The sequence below is a fragment of the Diabrotica virgifera genome, chromosome 9 (genome assembly GCF_917563875.1).
Source record: "Diabrotica virgifera virgifera chromosome 9, PGI_DIABVI_V3a".
NCBI lineage: Eukaryota > Metazoa > Arthropoda > Insecta > Coleoptera > Chrysomelidae > Diabrotica > Diabrotica virgifera.
Genome location: NC_065451.1, coordinates 175,897,528 through 175,912,168, shown reverse-complemented (window position 1 = coordinate 175,912,168; position 14,641 = coordinate 175,897,528). Strand labels below are relative to the sequence as shown.

The 14,641-nt window shown below is 33.6% G+C and overlaps 1 protein-coding gene across 1 annotated transcript in view; it reads left to right on the top strand.

The window, feature by feature from the left end:
• LOC126891948 (kinesin-like protein Nod) overlaps positions 1 to 12,322 on the top strand; it is a 42,810-nt gene extending 30,488 nt beyond the window's left edge. The window contains exons 6-7 of the mRNA XM_050661295.1: positions 9,369 to 9,494; positions 11,882 to 12,322. Coding sequence (XP_050517252.1) covers positions 9,369 to 9,494; positions 11,882 to 11,996 — 241 coding nt within the window. The 3' untranslated portion in view covers positions 11,997 to 12,322. The remainder of the gene's footprint in view (positions 1 to 9,368; positions 9,495 to 11,881) is intronic.
• Positions 12,323 to 14,641: the final 2,319 nt, after the last annotated feature.

Below are 14,641 nucleotides of genomic sequence, written 5' to 3'. Positions count from 1 at the left end.
TTGGAAAGTGATCATCATAACACTGAATATAGCCGCAGTTGGCTGTGACGTCACACTCCGGCCGTCTTTCTGGTTTATAGGGTCTGTCAGGAGTGTCAGGTAATATTTTATTACTTCGTTGTGGGCACCAATAATTCTACCATCTGACAAAAATATTCACAGATCATAAAGTAGGTTCTTTTTCATTTTTGTAAACATTTTGATTGCTAACCATCCTTTCCATCCTCTAAGTTGCTAACCCATTGTGTTGCCAGTCAATAGATTTTAAGAAACGGTTAATTTGGTCATAACCGCTTGTAAAATTATAAGAAGTTTTCTTTAAGGCCAATCCAATGTCAATTTTTTAAACATTATAATTTAGAGCAAAACGTGAATAATCTTTTATGTAAAACAAATTCGTCTAAGATTACCGATTATCTTTCCAGAAAAAATAAATAATTCTGTTGTATGTATTTAAATAAGAAAATATAATATATATATATATATATATATATATATATATATATATATATATATATATTACCAGAGAACGGCAGTTCTCGCCAGTGGCGCACACCAACACCCCCCTACACGCGACACTTTATATACACGAAATTTTCGATTTTCTAAATCTGACTGATTTGAAAGATGGACCAAGTCCCATCTTAAAGTTCAGGAAAAGACTCACCCATTCATAGGTCAACCATCAATTTTGGTTCAAGGGTGTGGATTTTACGGCCCTTTCTATTTAGGGTATGTTTTTCGTTCTCGTCCCCAAAACTCCCAAAAAATTCAAAAATTTAAGTCCGACCTTTGCGGCTTCTAATAGTACTGATCATTACCTTTCCAACGCATGTCTAATTTTGAAAATCGGTTATACCATTCAAAAGTTACCTAGCTCAGAAGTATGACTCAATTTTTATTTAAAAAAGGGAAAATGTTTGTGGATATGTATGTGTATGTGTGTTTAAAAGTTAAACCGATTTGAATTTTTTTTTCTGTGTTTGAAGAGGGGGTCTTGGCCGATTCAGAACCGGTGTAGTTTGTGACTTTTGACCACCCATAAGCCAGCTATTAGAGGACTTGGTAGGTACAAAACGGCATATTTTTTGGGGGTATATATCTTCGGATCAAGAAGAGACAGGAGAACCGCAAATACACCAAATCAATAGTGTTGAGTTAAGCTTTCAAATTTTGTTTTTTCGACAATTACTCAAAATTTCAACCTACGAATTGCGCCAATAACTGAGCGTTTGTAGAAGGACTCTAGACGAATCTAACGGTGTATACGTCATATATGGGAAAATTCGAATTTTTAAGTTATAGGCTTCATAAGTATGATCAAATCTATTTCCTACGGGAAAAACGGTTTCTCAAGCTCAATAATTCCTGTAATAGCTTCATTTATCATACTTGACCTTAGATCCATCATATACTACTGGTAAATACGTTTCAAACTCATGTTTACTGATCAAAATCGGTTAAGCCGTTTAGAAGTTATTAAGCTACAAAAGTATAATCCAATTAACGATTATTCCCGAAATGGTTTATGTAGTTGTAGTGATTACGACGCTAAATTTGATCTGGCAACGGGCAATCCGACTTCATTTACCGGTCATCTCAATATTTTTTTTCAATCTATTTCGAATAGAAAAAAATCTAGTGTACATTCGATGGACACTAGATCATTTGGGAGATAATGCAACAAAGCTCACCATTTATAAAGATTAACGAGTAATAGAGGAACATTGCATTCAACTTCATACATTTAATTTATAAATAACTTTGAAAAACTCCTGATACTGTTTCAAAATTCAAACTGTATCAAAGTTACTCTTTTGTGGCGCGTTTACTTCAAATTTAGCAAATATTATGGAAAAATCTTTTAAAATAAAACTAGAATTTTGTTTTACATCAAAATGAAAATACATTTTCGCGTCACGTAATATTCATATCAGATCTTTTGTAGCTGGAATATTGTATGCGCCACTCATTTTTACGGCGTTTAGCGGTTTTTTATTCTTGTTATCTACATATTGCACACATTTCATACGTATTGGTGTATGCATGCACATACATATTATAATGTAATTTAGTTTTTTAATAAAATAAGTATCAGTTAGGTACATTACTCTATTATTAACACAAAAAGAAATAAAACCATAATATGCGTAAGTATGTACATACATAGTATGTACAAAGTACATTATGTACTATTATTAGATACGTTTATTCGGTACAATTATTTCTACTATTAGTCACCAGTGATCGGTTATTAGAATATCCCGGCTATAGGAATATTTTTGCTTGGCACGAAAGCTATTCCAATAAGCGGGTTCGACTGTACAGGTTGGCCGGACGAAGACGAAATATCTTTATTACGAATATATTATCAGGAACTACAATAACATTTTTGAAAAACTCAGCGACTGGTCAATTTTTGATTAAAGGGTATTTTCCCGGTATTATTGAATATTTGATAAAAAACTCTATTTTACTTATTTAAAAAGACTTTTAAACTTGAAATTGTATTTACCTACTTATTAGTTAATTCAGTACTCCAATGGTTTGGATTTTAATTTATTTCTTCGCCCAGCTTTTATTTTTTTTTGTCACATTTGTCACATTTGAGAATATCAGTTGTAAGGATTAAATTGAAGTCTTTAAACATTTATTAATAATAATATTCTTCCGTTTTATACCGCTAACGCGGCTTCGAGATTATATCAGTTTAGTCTGCTATATCTAGGGCCTACGATATACAAGAAAGGTAACAGGGCCAGTGCTATGCTTCGACCGCCTATTATTACCCCTGGCTTTACTCAAGGGACTCATTTTATTCCCAACTTCTAAAACGCTGCAAATAGCTCAGTGGAAAATGGAAAGGTCAATTCTGAGTATATCGCTTCGTGACCGAGTTAATTTCCCGTATTGCACACTGAAATGGAACTGGACCTCGATTTTTGACCCTTCGCTTCGTTATTGAACGTATTCGCTTCGTATACTAAACAGATACGAAGCGAATACGTTCGATAACGAAGCGAAAGGTCAAAAATCGAGGTCCTGGGACGGACACGTCGCCCGAATCAGTGATGAAAGGTGGACGAAGAGATAACTAGAGTGGAGGCCGAGATTAGACAAAAGAAGTAGAGGAAGACCCCTTACTCGTTGGGCTGACGATCTCAAGAAAATGTCAAGAAATTGGATGCAAAGTGCTCAAAATAGAGCACAATGGGCAAAAATTAATGATGCCTATGTCCAGCAGTGGATTCAAAGGGCTGGGTGATGATGATGATGATTCATTTTGTTGAGGCTGAGTCGAGCTGGTGCCTATAGACATTTTTTAAAATGTCTAGCTGTTCTCGCCGGCGCTGGGATTCAAACCTCGGTCTACCTGTCTATCTGAACTATTCCGGCCCACTTTTTATTACCAAAATGTATTACCATAGTTTAATCTATTTCGGAAAGAGTAGATATCATTTCATTGTTAATATCAATTTAATGAATGTCATCAAGATAAACACTACAGTAGGAAGTATGTTTTGCAGTAAAAAATCAGGAAGTTGGTAATGTAAGTAATTAAAAAACGGGAAACTGAAGAGCCTATAGTTAATGAACCTAGTGGAGTTGCAGTAGTAGGACATGTTCACCTAGATTATATGTTAACTAAGAGACAAGTAGCAGTTGTATCTAGAATCGACCGAACTAGCGTCACAAGTCATTTTGAAGAAGAACAAATTCCATTCATATAAAACAGTGGTGCTCAGACTTTTACTGCGAGGGATCTACCACATAAACTGCAAGCGTCCAGCGATCGACTGCTAGGAAAAAAAGCAATTTGAAAATAAAAATCTTTATTGCACATTTCTATTTGATAAAAAGTTGTAACTACATAGAGTTGTAATTACAGCAATGTTTTTCATCTTAATTTTATTTGGATGTTGATGCATGGCACTGCATATCATATATTATATGATATCGGTTTACAACGTTCTTCGACGTCTTCCGATTTAAAATCTCCATCTCGTTCTGTCATTCCATAGATCGTCCTCAAGTTCTCTGTCCGTGATTTCTCCATCAACTCCTTCTCTCCAACTTCTTCTAGGCCTTCCTGGTCTGCGCCTTCCTCTTGGTTGCCATTCGAGGATTTGTCTTGGTATTCTATTCTCCGGCATTCTCCTTACGTGTCCGTACCAGCTGAGTTGTTTCGTCCTGATGTCATCAACAATAGTAGTGCATATCATCCACAAGTTTTTCATATAAGATGGTACGTAATTGCCAAGCTGAAAGCAATCATGATGAGAGATGTTCGTCAGTTAGCCGATTACGACACTTTAATTTTAACACCTTCATTAATTTGGGAAAATACAGACTCTCACACAAGTACGTTGATCCAAAGAATGCTGTGAGCTGAAGAGCTACTTACCTCAAAGAGGGATATTTGTCAGGGGATATGAAAGACCAAAATTTCGTATCGGTCGCTCTGGACTTTTATTTTCAGTACCTCATTTTGGACGGAAATGATCTCTATATTGAAAGTAACGGATATTTCAGAATGGATTAGACATGAATGTTACAATATCTGTCAGTTTTTAAAAATTAGCAAAGCTTCTTTCAAAGTCTCTACGAATGCTTGCAGCTCCATCTCATAAAAAACAACTTTTTTCAACAATGGAATGTTGTTTAACTCCTTTCTCTTCCTTTGATCACTCAATAATTTCAATTTTTTGACAAAGGAGTCAGCAAGTGTGCTGAGTCAGCACAGTCCCCGTCTTTTCCCATTTGTATTTTTTTCAATGAATCGCGATCGACTTCAAAAACTTTGCCGATCGACCGGTCGATCGCGATCGACCCTTTGAGCACCGCTGATATAAAATATACTTAGTACAGGAACTAATGAGAATGATTATGACCTCCGTTTACAGTTTTGTGAAATAATCAGTGAATGAGTACTAACCCATCCACAATTTCTCCTTAGTATTTCCCCCGATTAATGTACCGGGTGTCCCAATAAGAATGGCTCTCGGCCATATCTCAGGAACCGTTTATAGTACAACTTTGAGAAAAAAATATTTATAACAAAAGTTGCCTTGGGAAAAGCCTGGAAATTATTTTCATAATTGTAGGTTCACCGCTAGAGAGCGTAATTGAATATCAAATATTAAAAAATCAAAATTTTACAAAATTTGCCTAACGAAAGGGCACTGGAAATCCGATCATCGTATTCTTCATAAAATTCTGCGCATATTTGATTTCACAAGTTTAAGTCTACCTTTGCAAATAAGAGGTGGGGGTGAGTGGGAACCTTGTTATGAAAAAATGACTGTAAGTCCGATTCTGCTAAATCGAATTTTGCAAACTTGGTCTTGTTGAAAACAGCTCTTTTTCGTCAATGTAAGAGTTATAATTTCGAAACTGCCTATTAAGTAATATGCCAGCTAGGATGCGTTATTTAATTATTTTCAGAAATCTAGTTTTCTTTGGAAAATATTAAATACAAGTATGCATTTTTAATCCTGTATTACAAAATTAGATCACATTATCAACAGAATAGCGAAAACCGCATGTCGATACCTTTTTCTATCTCGAGATATCTTAACAAACGTGTAAATTTTAAACATAACTGTTACTGTCACCGGTAAATGAAGTTAAGGAAAGGTAGTGTGCTGTGGAAAAAACAAAGAAACATTTTTTAGATGTCAACGTGTGTTAATTAAAACAACAATAAGACAAACAACACTATAAAATGTAACAAAGAAATAAAAACAACTACTTAGTGACGACTTAAATGTTCAAATTATGGTCCATAATTTTTGATGCAAGTATTTACTCTTTAAGAGTATATTGAAATGCAGTCTCAATTTCTGCTCTCGCAATACTTTGCATGGCGTTTCCTACTCTCTGGATCATGTTTTCTCGAGTAGTGGGCCTAGCGGCAAAAACAAGGTCTTTAATCCGCCCCCATAAATAAAAATCTAAAAGAGTTAAATCTGGTGATCTGGCTAGCCAAAAAATAGGTTTCCACATCCTATCCATCTATCAACGAATGACTCATCTAAAAAATCTCTTACTACTCTGGAAAAATGCGCGGGACAACCATCGTGCTGAAACAACATGGACTTACAAACTGCTAGCGGTACATCTTACAGAAGAAGAGGCAATTCATTCCTTAAAAAAATTAGATAGCGTTCACTAATAATAGCATTATCAAAAAGACAGGGTCCAATTATCTGATTATCACCAGATTTAACTGTTTGTTGTGGGGACGGTTTGGTATTTCACTTTTATTTAGGTATGGGGACAGATTAAAGACCTTGTTTTAGCAGCTAGGTCTACTCGAAAAAAAAATGATCCACAGAATACGAAACCCCATTCAAAGCATTTCGACAGCAGAAATTAAGACTGCTGTTCAATCCACTCTTGAAAGAGTGCTTGAATCATAAATGATGGGCAATAATTTGAACATTTAAGTCGTCACTAAGTAGTTGTTTTTATTTCTTTGTTATATTTTATAGTGTTGTTTGTCTTATTGTTGTTTTAATTAATTATATACGTTGAGATCTGCAAAATGTTTATTTATTTTTTCCACAGCACATTACCTTTCCTTAACTTCGTTTACCGGTGACGGTAACGGTTAGGTTTAAAATTTACACGTTTCTTAAGATATCTCGAGATAGAAAAAGGTATCGATATGCGGTTTTCGCTATTCTGTTGCTAATTTGATCTAATTTTGTAATACAGGATTAAAAATGAATACTTGTATTTAATATTTTCCAAAGATATCTAGATTTCTGAAAATAATTAAATAACGCCTCCTAGCTGGGATATTACTTAATAGGCTGTTTTGAAATTATAACTTTTACATTGACGAAAAAGAGCCGTTTTCAAGAAGACCAAGCTTGCAAAATTCTATTTAGCAGAACCGGACTTACAACCATTTTTTATAAGAAGGTTCCCACTCACCCCCACCTCTTATTTGCAAAGGTAGACTTAAACTTGTGAAATCAAATATACGCAGAATTTTATGGAGAATACGATGATCGGATTTCCAGTGCCCTTTCATTAGACAAATTTTGTAAAATTTTGATTTTTTAATTTTTGATATTCAATTACGCCCTCTAGCGGTGAACCTACAATTACGAAAATAATTTCCAGGCATTTTCCGAGGCAACTTTTGTTATAAATATTTTTTTCTCAAAGCTGTACCCTAAACGGTTCCTGAGATATGGCCGAGAGCCATTCTTATTGTGACACCCGGTACTTTTTTCATAAATGGAACTGTAAATCGTTACAATTGCCGTTATTGGTCCGATTAAAACCCCAAGATTTTCCACGAAGTGCACACACAGCAACCGCAAAAATTTAATCTCAGGGCTGGTCTGATATTTTTGGTGATTCACTGGTGGGACCATTTTTTTACCTTACAATTTGACTGAGGAAATGTATTCACAGTTAATGGAAGACGTGATTAAGCCTGCGTTGACTGATATTATTGAAAATGATGAATAGTATGATAAGGATCAAATGAATTTTCAACAGGACGGTGCTCCTCCGCATTATGTTTTACATGTTATTCAATATCTACCAGAACAACACAATAAAAGTAAAAGTAGATGAAGAACTAACTGACCCAATTGAAGCTGGCAATGGGATAAGACAGGGAGATTCCCTGAGTCCTCTGTTGTTCAACCTGATCATGGACGAAATAATAAAAAAAGTAAGAACAACAAAAGGATACCAAATAGGAGAAAAACAACTTAAAATAATCTGCTTAGCAGACGACACAATACTAATCTCTCAAAGTGAAGATGATTTACAATATATGCTGCACGAATTTAATATAACCGCTAGAAAATTTAACATGTTAATTTCCCCAAAAAAGACTAAATGCATGGTTATAACAGCAGATCTAATAAGGTGTAAATTAGAGCTGGAGGGTCAAATAATAGAACAAGTCATGGAGTTTAAATATCTAGGCATCACATTATTCAGCTACGGAAAGCTCGAAACAGAAGTGAAATATCAGGTGAATAAAGCTAACAGAGCCGCAGGTTGCCTGAATGAAACAATTTGGAGAAATAAAAACATCGGAAAAGAAGTGAAAGGCAGAATTTACAAAACAGTCATCAGACCAATAATGACATACGCGGCAGAAACACGACCTGATACAGACAGGACAAAAAGAATGCTAGAAACAGCAGAGATGAAAACATTGCGAAAAATCGATGGTAAGACGCTGTGGGATAGAGCTAGAAGTGCAGATATACTAAGGAGATGCAAGATGGACAACATTAATAACTGGGTGAAAAGCAGAAGAGTAGAATGGAACGACCACATAAGCCGAATGACAACAAATAGAGTAGTAAGGACGGCGAGAAACGGTTCCCCAATAGGAAGACGATCAGTGGGAAGACCACGAAAAAGATGGAATGACAACTTACTGGAGGCACATTTAAAAACAGACAGAGTAATGTCTATATAACAACAAGAAGAAGAAGATGTTATTCAATATTTAGACCAAAATTTTCAGCCAAATGGCATCATCAGTCACCAGATTTGTCTCCTGGTTTTTTTGTGGGGGCCAGCTAAATAGTAAAATCTTTTACTAATAAAAAAAATAGAATACCAAATAGAACAAATGAATTGTCAACGAATGCGTACGAATCACTCCACAAATTCTTCGGAATGTGGACAAATGTTACGTTGATTCTTACCTTGCTGTTATTGACGACATGTATTTGATAAGTGATGGAGTTTAAATATCTACGCATCACACTATCTAGCTACGGAACGCTCGAAACAGAAGTGGAAGATCAAGTGAATAGAGCAAACAGGGCCGCTGGTTGCCTGAGTGACACAATTTGGAGAAATAAAAATATCGGAAAAGAAATGATAGGCAGAATTTACAAAACAGTCACCAGACCAATAATGACATACGCGACCCGACACAGAGAGGACAAAAATATTGCTCGAAACAGTGGAGATGAAAACCCTTCGAAAAATCGATGGTTAGACTCTATGGGACACAGAGCTAAAAGTACATATATACAACGGAGATGCAAGGCGGACAACATTAATAACTGGGTAAGAAATAATAGAATAGAATGGAATGACCACATAAGCCGAATGACAACAAATAGAGTAGTAAGGACAGCGAGAGACGGTTCCTCAATAGGAAGACGCTCAGTGGGAAGACCACGAAAACGATGGAACGACAACTTACTAGAGGCACATTAAAAAACAGACAGTCATGTCTATACGAAAAGAAGAAAAAGAAGATGTATCTGTCAGGTGTGGGTTTTAGTAATACGATACAATATTAAATATTTATCTCATTGTGTTGAAATAAGACCGTCGGAATTAACCATTATGTTAATTTTATCTTTTAGGAAGGATAGTCCTCACACGTCACACACCAAAGGCGTTTTACATACTATAAATTATGGAAGTAGTAGAGAAATTGGAAAGTTACAATCTGTAGGACCAAAAACAGCACAACATATTTCCCTTTTCAGGTAAGTGCTACATATCCCACTATTCTTAAACTAAAACTGGTTACAAGCTGTTAGCTATTATGTAGGATTAAGATGCGAGTCCCATTGTTTAACTAATCTATAAATGCCCTAATAAAAAAATACGCTAATAAAATAAACTGGATAAAATTAAAGCAGCACTTATAGTTTTAGTTTTTTACCATTTGTATTTTTACCGTAACGCTTATCCATCTTAATATTCAATCGATAAAAAAATCCAAAATAGCGCTCAACTTTGCCTTGTTTTTACTCACCCAGGTTTATTTTACGTTCGCTAATTTGGCGCCCAACGTGGGACTTATTAATCTCTTTTCTTTGTCCACATTCAGCTATTTCATGGCGTATTCTACGTTACACATAATTGCGCTCAACGTGGGCTGCCATTTTGTGTAACATTTTGCCCTCGATGGGTAAAAAGAAGGCCCAGAAGTTGTGTTATTCAAAACACCTGAGAGCCGGTTGCATTGTGAACGTCTTTAATCTTGAGTTTCTTCATTTAATCTCAAGACATAATTAAATATTGTTTATATGGTATTACCCAGAGTTGATTGTAATGACAATTAAGGTTTTATCCAAAAAATTTGACGCCTATCGGAGCGTTGCGCCAATCGGAGGAGTCCGGTAATTCGAGTCAAAAATACATAATATCACTCACGTAATATAGACCAGGAAAGATCTGTTTTTAGGTGGATGTGAGAGGTGGCATTCGGATTTTTGCGGATAAAGTTAGGTGATAACTTCGTTAATAATAATTGACTTATGCTCCTTCTCAAATATGTCCGGAACATTAATAAAAAAAAAAAAAATATTTAAAAATTTCAAAAAATTTCGTTTTTTTTTCTACTTTTTTTGCTTATAACTTTAAAACGATTCATTTTGGAACAAAATCGTATAAGAATAAAACAAATATACTTCATTAAATTTTCTATCAGATACGATTGATTAAAAATGTCTTAATTTAACACCCTTGCTGCAAAAAAGCAATAAATATAAAATAAGGGGGCAAAACAAGCCTGTCCTTATTCAATGTTTTTCCATCACTCAGGTTACACTTAAAACCTTCCTAATTCGCTTAGAAAATTTTTGTAATGTGCTAAAACCGTCCACCAAATTTCATTAAAATTGACTTACTAGATTTTGCATAATAATTTTGCAATCTAATCTTTTTTTTTAATTAAAATTTTTTAAAATCTTGCACAACAAAAACTAGAACATACAAAGATTTGTCTATTTTTCTACATATAAAGAAGCACTCCACCTATCTATCTATTTTTTTGTATTTCTTGGGTAATTCTAAGCAGAAAATGGTCCTACAAGTTTTTTCGTAGTATGCATAGTTTTCGAGATAAACGCGGTGGAACATTCAAAAAATCGAAAAATTGCAATTTTTGAACGATAATAACTTTTGATTAAAAAATAAAATAGCAATTCTGCTGACAGTATTTGAAAGTTTGTCAAATTATACCGGTTTTATTTGCATTGCTAAAAATTAATTATTTATTATTAAACAAAGCTATTTGTTTATAAGCCAAAAAATTGTTTATAATTTTAAAACATTGCTGAGGCCCCTTAAATAATCCGATTTTAATTCTGTAAAGTGTATTAAATAGGTAGAGCACCTCTTTATATGTAAAAAAATTAGCCAACTTCTAGGTCTACTTTTTGTTCAGAAAGATTATTAAAAATTTGAACTTTTCTAAAAACATTTACATTGCAAATTTATTATGCAAAATCTATTAGGTCGATTTTAATGAAATTTGGTAGATCATTTTAAGTAAGTTATAAAAATTTTCTAAGCGAATTACTAAGGTTCTAAGTGCCACCAAAGTGGTTAAGAAACATTGAATAACAACAGGCGCATTTTGCCCCCTTATTTTGTATTTATTGTTATATTGCAGAAAAGGTAATACCTTAAGACATTTTTGACCAGTCGTATATCATAAAAAATTCAATTATCTTTATTTTATTTCTCTACGACTTTGTTCCAAAACGAACCGTTTTAAAGTTATAAGCAAAGAAAGCAGAAAAAAACTGATGTTTTTCGAAATTTTTAAATATTTTAATTTTTTTATTAATGCCGGGCATATTTGAGGAGCATAAGTCAATTATTATTACTGAAGGTGTCACCTAACTTTATCTGCAAAAATCCGAATGCCACCTCTCACATCCAAAAATACACGTTTTTTTACAGATTAGTCCTGGTCTAATAATACTTCTACACTGTGTGTCACAAATTAAAACTGTAAAAGTAATAGTATTTAAAAGTAAAAGGTGATGCATTAATTTTTTCCAGAAGTTTAATAAAAGAATATATTCTTGAGACGGCGGTTAATAGTTTTGCTGTTGTTTATCATTTGTTTATTTTTTAGGGATATCAAAGGTAAATTAAGCACGCTTTCCGATCTAAAGCAAATTCCTGGATGGGGACCGAAAAAATTTGACAGATTTGTTGAGCAGAATTTATTGAAAGAGGAGCTACTTTAACCGTACTAGCATTATCTGCGCCTTCCGTACGATTGTAACTACAGAGTTGTCATTTATTTTAGATATTTTAATTTTATGATTACGCAAAGACGAGGGGGGACACGAGAAAATCGAGGCCCGATGATTCTGAAATGACAGAAGTTATAATTTTAGCTGACTGTACTAATTTTTGTATTTAGAAAATATTTATTTTGAAAGAAGAGCCAAAGTTTCATGTTCTTTTAATGATTTTATATTCACAAAGTTCATTAAATTAAAGCTAATATTTTATTGTAAGATGTATATTAAATAAATGGAGACAATTTAAATATATTTTATAACAGGAACCTAAATCTTTTTTATCCTCTACAACATTTTGTAGTTAATTTTCCTTCATAAAAAAATATAATTCAGTGATTTTATTCGTGAGAAACGTCAAAGTGCACGCCTGGTGGTAAATGTCAAAAGCATCAACTTCGGGAAAACATTAAAATTGTCATTAATTTGTGTGCACATTTTCAGTTTATATACCGGGAGTCCACTTATATTTTCCCCCATTTTAACTGCCTATAACTTCTAAACGGCTCAAGATAGAAATATGCGGTTTTCGCTGAAATATTTTATTTTAGTAAAAGTTTTGTCTGAATGGATTGAGTTTTTTTATATCGTTTTTAATTACGAAAAAAAAATAGCGGATTTTTGAAAAAAACTTTGTTAATTTTTTTTAACGGAACACCCAGTATATTTTTTTGTAAATTGAAAGAAGGGTCATTCACCTATCCAGCGATATAAAGTTTTTTAAAATCGGTTGTTAAGAGGAAACAGTAGCGATCAACAGGTAGCGAAAACACGTTCCAAGATTGCGGCTGTAATTTTTAATATTTTTTCGAGATATTTGGCACACGTACTCGTCATATAATAAAGAATGGCGGTACAGAGCCCAATTTGAAAAATATATTAATATGTGGAAATTACTCTGTAATTAAATACAAAGGAAGAACAAAAAAATACACTTTCTTCAAATAAACTTTTTTATCCGATGCCTAGATTTTGTGTCATTTTGGAACTACTAATGAAATAAAAAATTTTAGTAGTTCCAAAATGACACAAAATCTAGGCATCGGATAAAAAAGTTTATTTGAGAAAGTGTATTTTTTTTTGTTCTTCTTAATGGCGATACAGGCTCGTTTTTTTAAAATTGTATTTAATTACAGAGTAATTTCCACATATTAATATATTTTTCAAATTGGGCTCTGTACAGCCATTCTTTATTATATTACGAATACGTGTGCCAAATATCTCGAAAAAATATTCAAAATTACAGCCGCAATCTTGGAACGCGTTTTTGCTACCTGTTGATCGCTACTGTTTCCTCTTAAATGACTGAGCAATTAATTTTTAAAATGAGAGATGCAACGTGGATATCACATACAGTCGGAAAAATGAAAGAATACCCATGAACGAACATATAAAACACGCTGTATTTTCCTGTCACCGTGCCACAAAGAAAATTGCTCGGCGCAAGTACATTTAATAATAATTATTACATGTACTTGCGCCGAGCAATTTTTTGTGTGACACGGTGACAGGAAAATACAGCGTGTTTTATATGTTCGTTCATGGGTACTCTTTCATTTTTCCTACACTAAATAACATAAATAAGCAAATTGATATTGTGTTATGTGATCTCCACATTGCATCTCTCATTTCAAAAATTAATTGCTCAGTCATTTAACAACCGATTTTAAAAAACTTTATATCGCTGGATAGGTAAATGACCGTTCTTATTTACAAAAAAAATATACTGGGTGTTTCAATAAAAAAAGTCAACGTTTTTTTTTTTCAAAAATCCGCCATTTTTTATTTAACAGCGATATAAAAAATGTAATCCATTCAAACAAAACTTTTACTAAAATAAAACATTTTAGCGAAAACCGCATATTTCTATCATGAGCCGTTTAGAAGTTATGGGCAGTTAAAATGGGGGAAAATATAAGTGGACATCCGGTATTGTAATTAACAATGACTTCGACTTAAATACCAATGGCAGTGTTCCTCAATGTTCATCCTATTATAGTCCACGTAATGACGTAAACGTAAACTAACCAATGCAAACTCACATATTTTGTTAATTTAACGTTTGGTTTGAACGTAGTATTTTTTAATATTTAAGCGAGTCCAAAATTAAATAGAAATTAAAATAATTAGCCAACTAATTCTACTATTTAAAAAACAAGATAAAAAACAGCCAGAAAACTACAGGATAAATACTACAAACGTATTAAATACTAGCCTAAAACTTAAAATTTATGCTTACAGAACCTATAGACATAGGCAGTGGAATAAGACAGAGAGACTCATTGAGTACTATGCTCTTCAATTTAATCATGGATGAAATCACAAAAGTATCAATAAAGGAAGAGGACAAAAAATGGCTTTTGGTCTGTTCTTTAACGATAAAATATTGCAAAACCTCTAAATTTTAAAGAACCGCTTGGATTGACATGACATTTGGCATACACATAGCTAACAAGTCAAAGAAAAAAAGTGACATTGTGCCGATATGTGCTTTTGCCCCGGGGGTGCTTTTCACCCCCTCTATAGGGGGTGAAAAAGTATTCGTCCAAAGTAAGTCCGGAAATTGATAAATTGACTAATTTTAATAA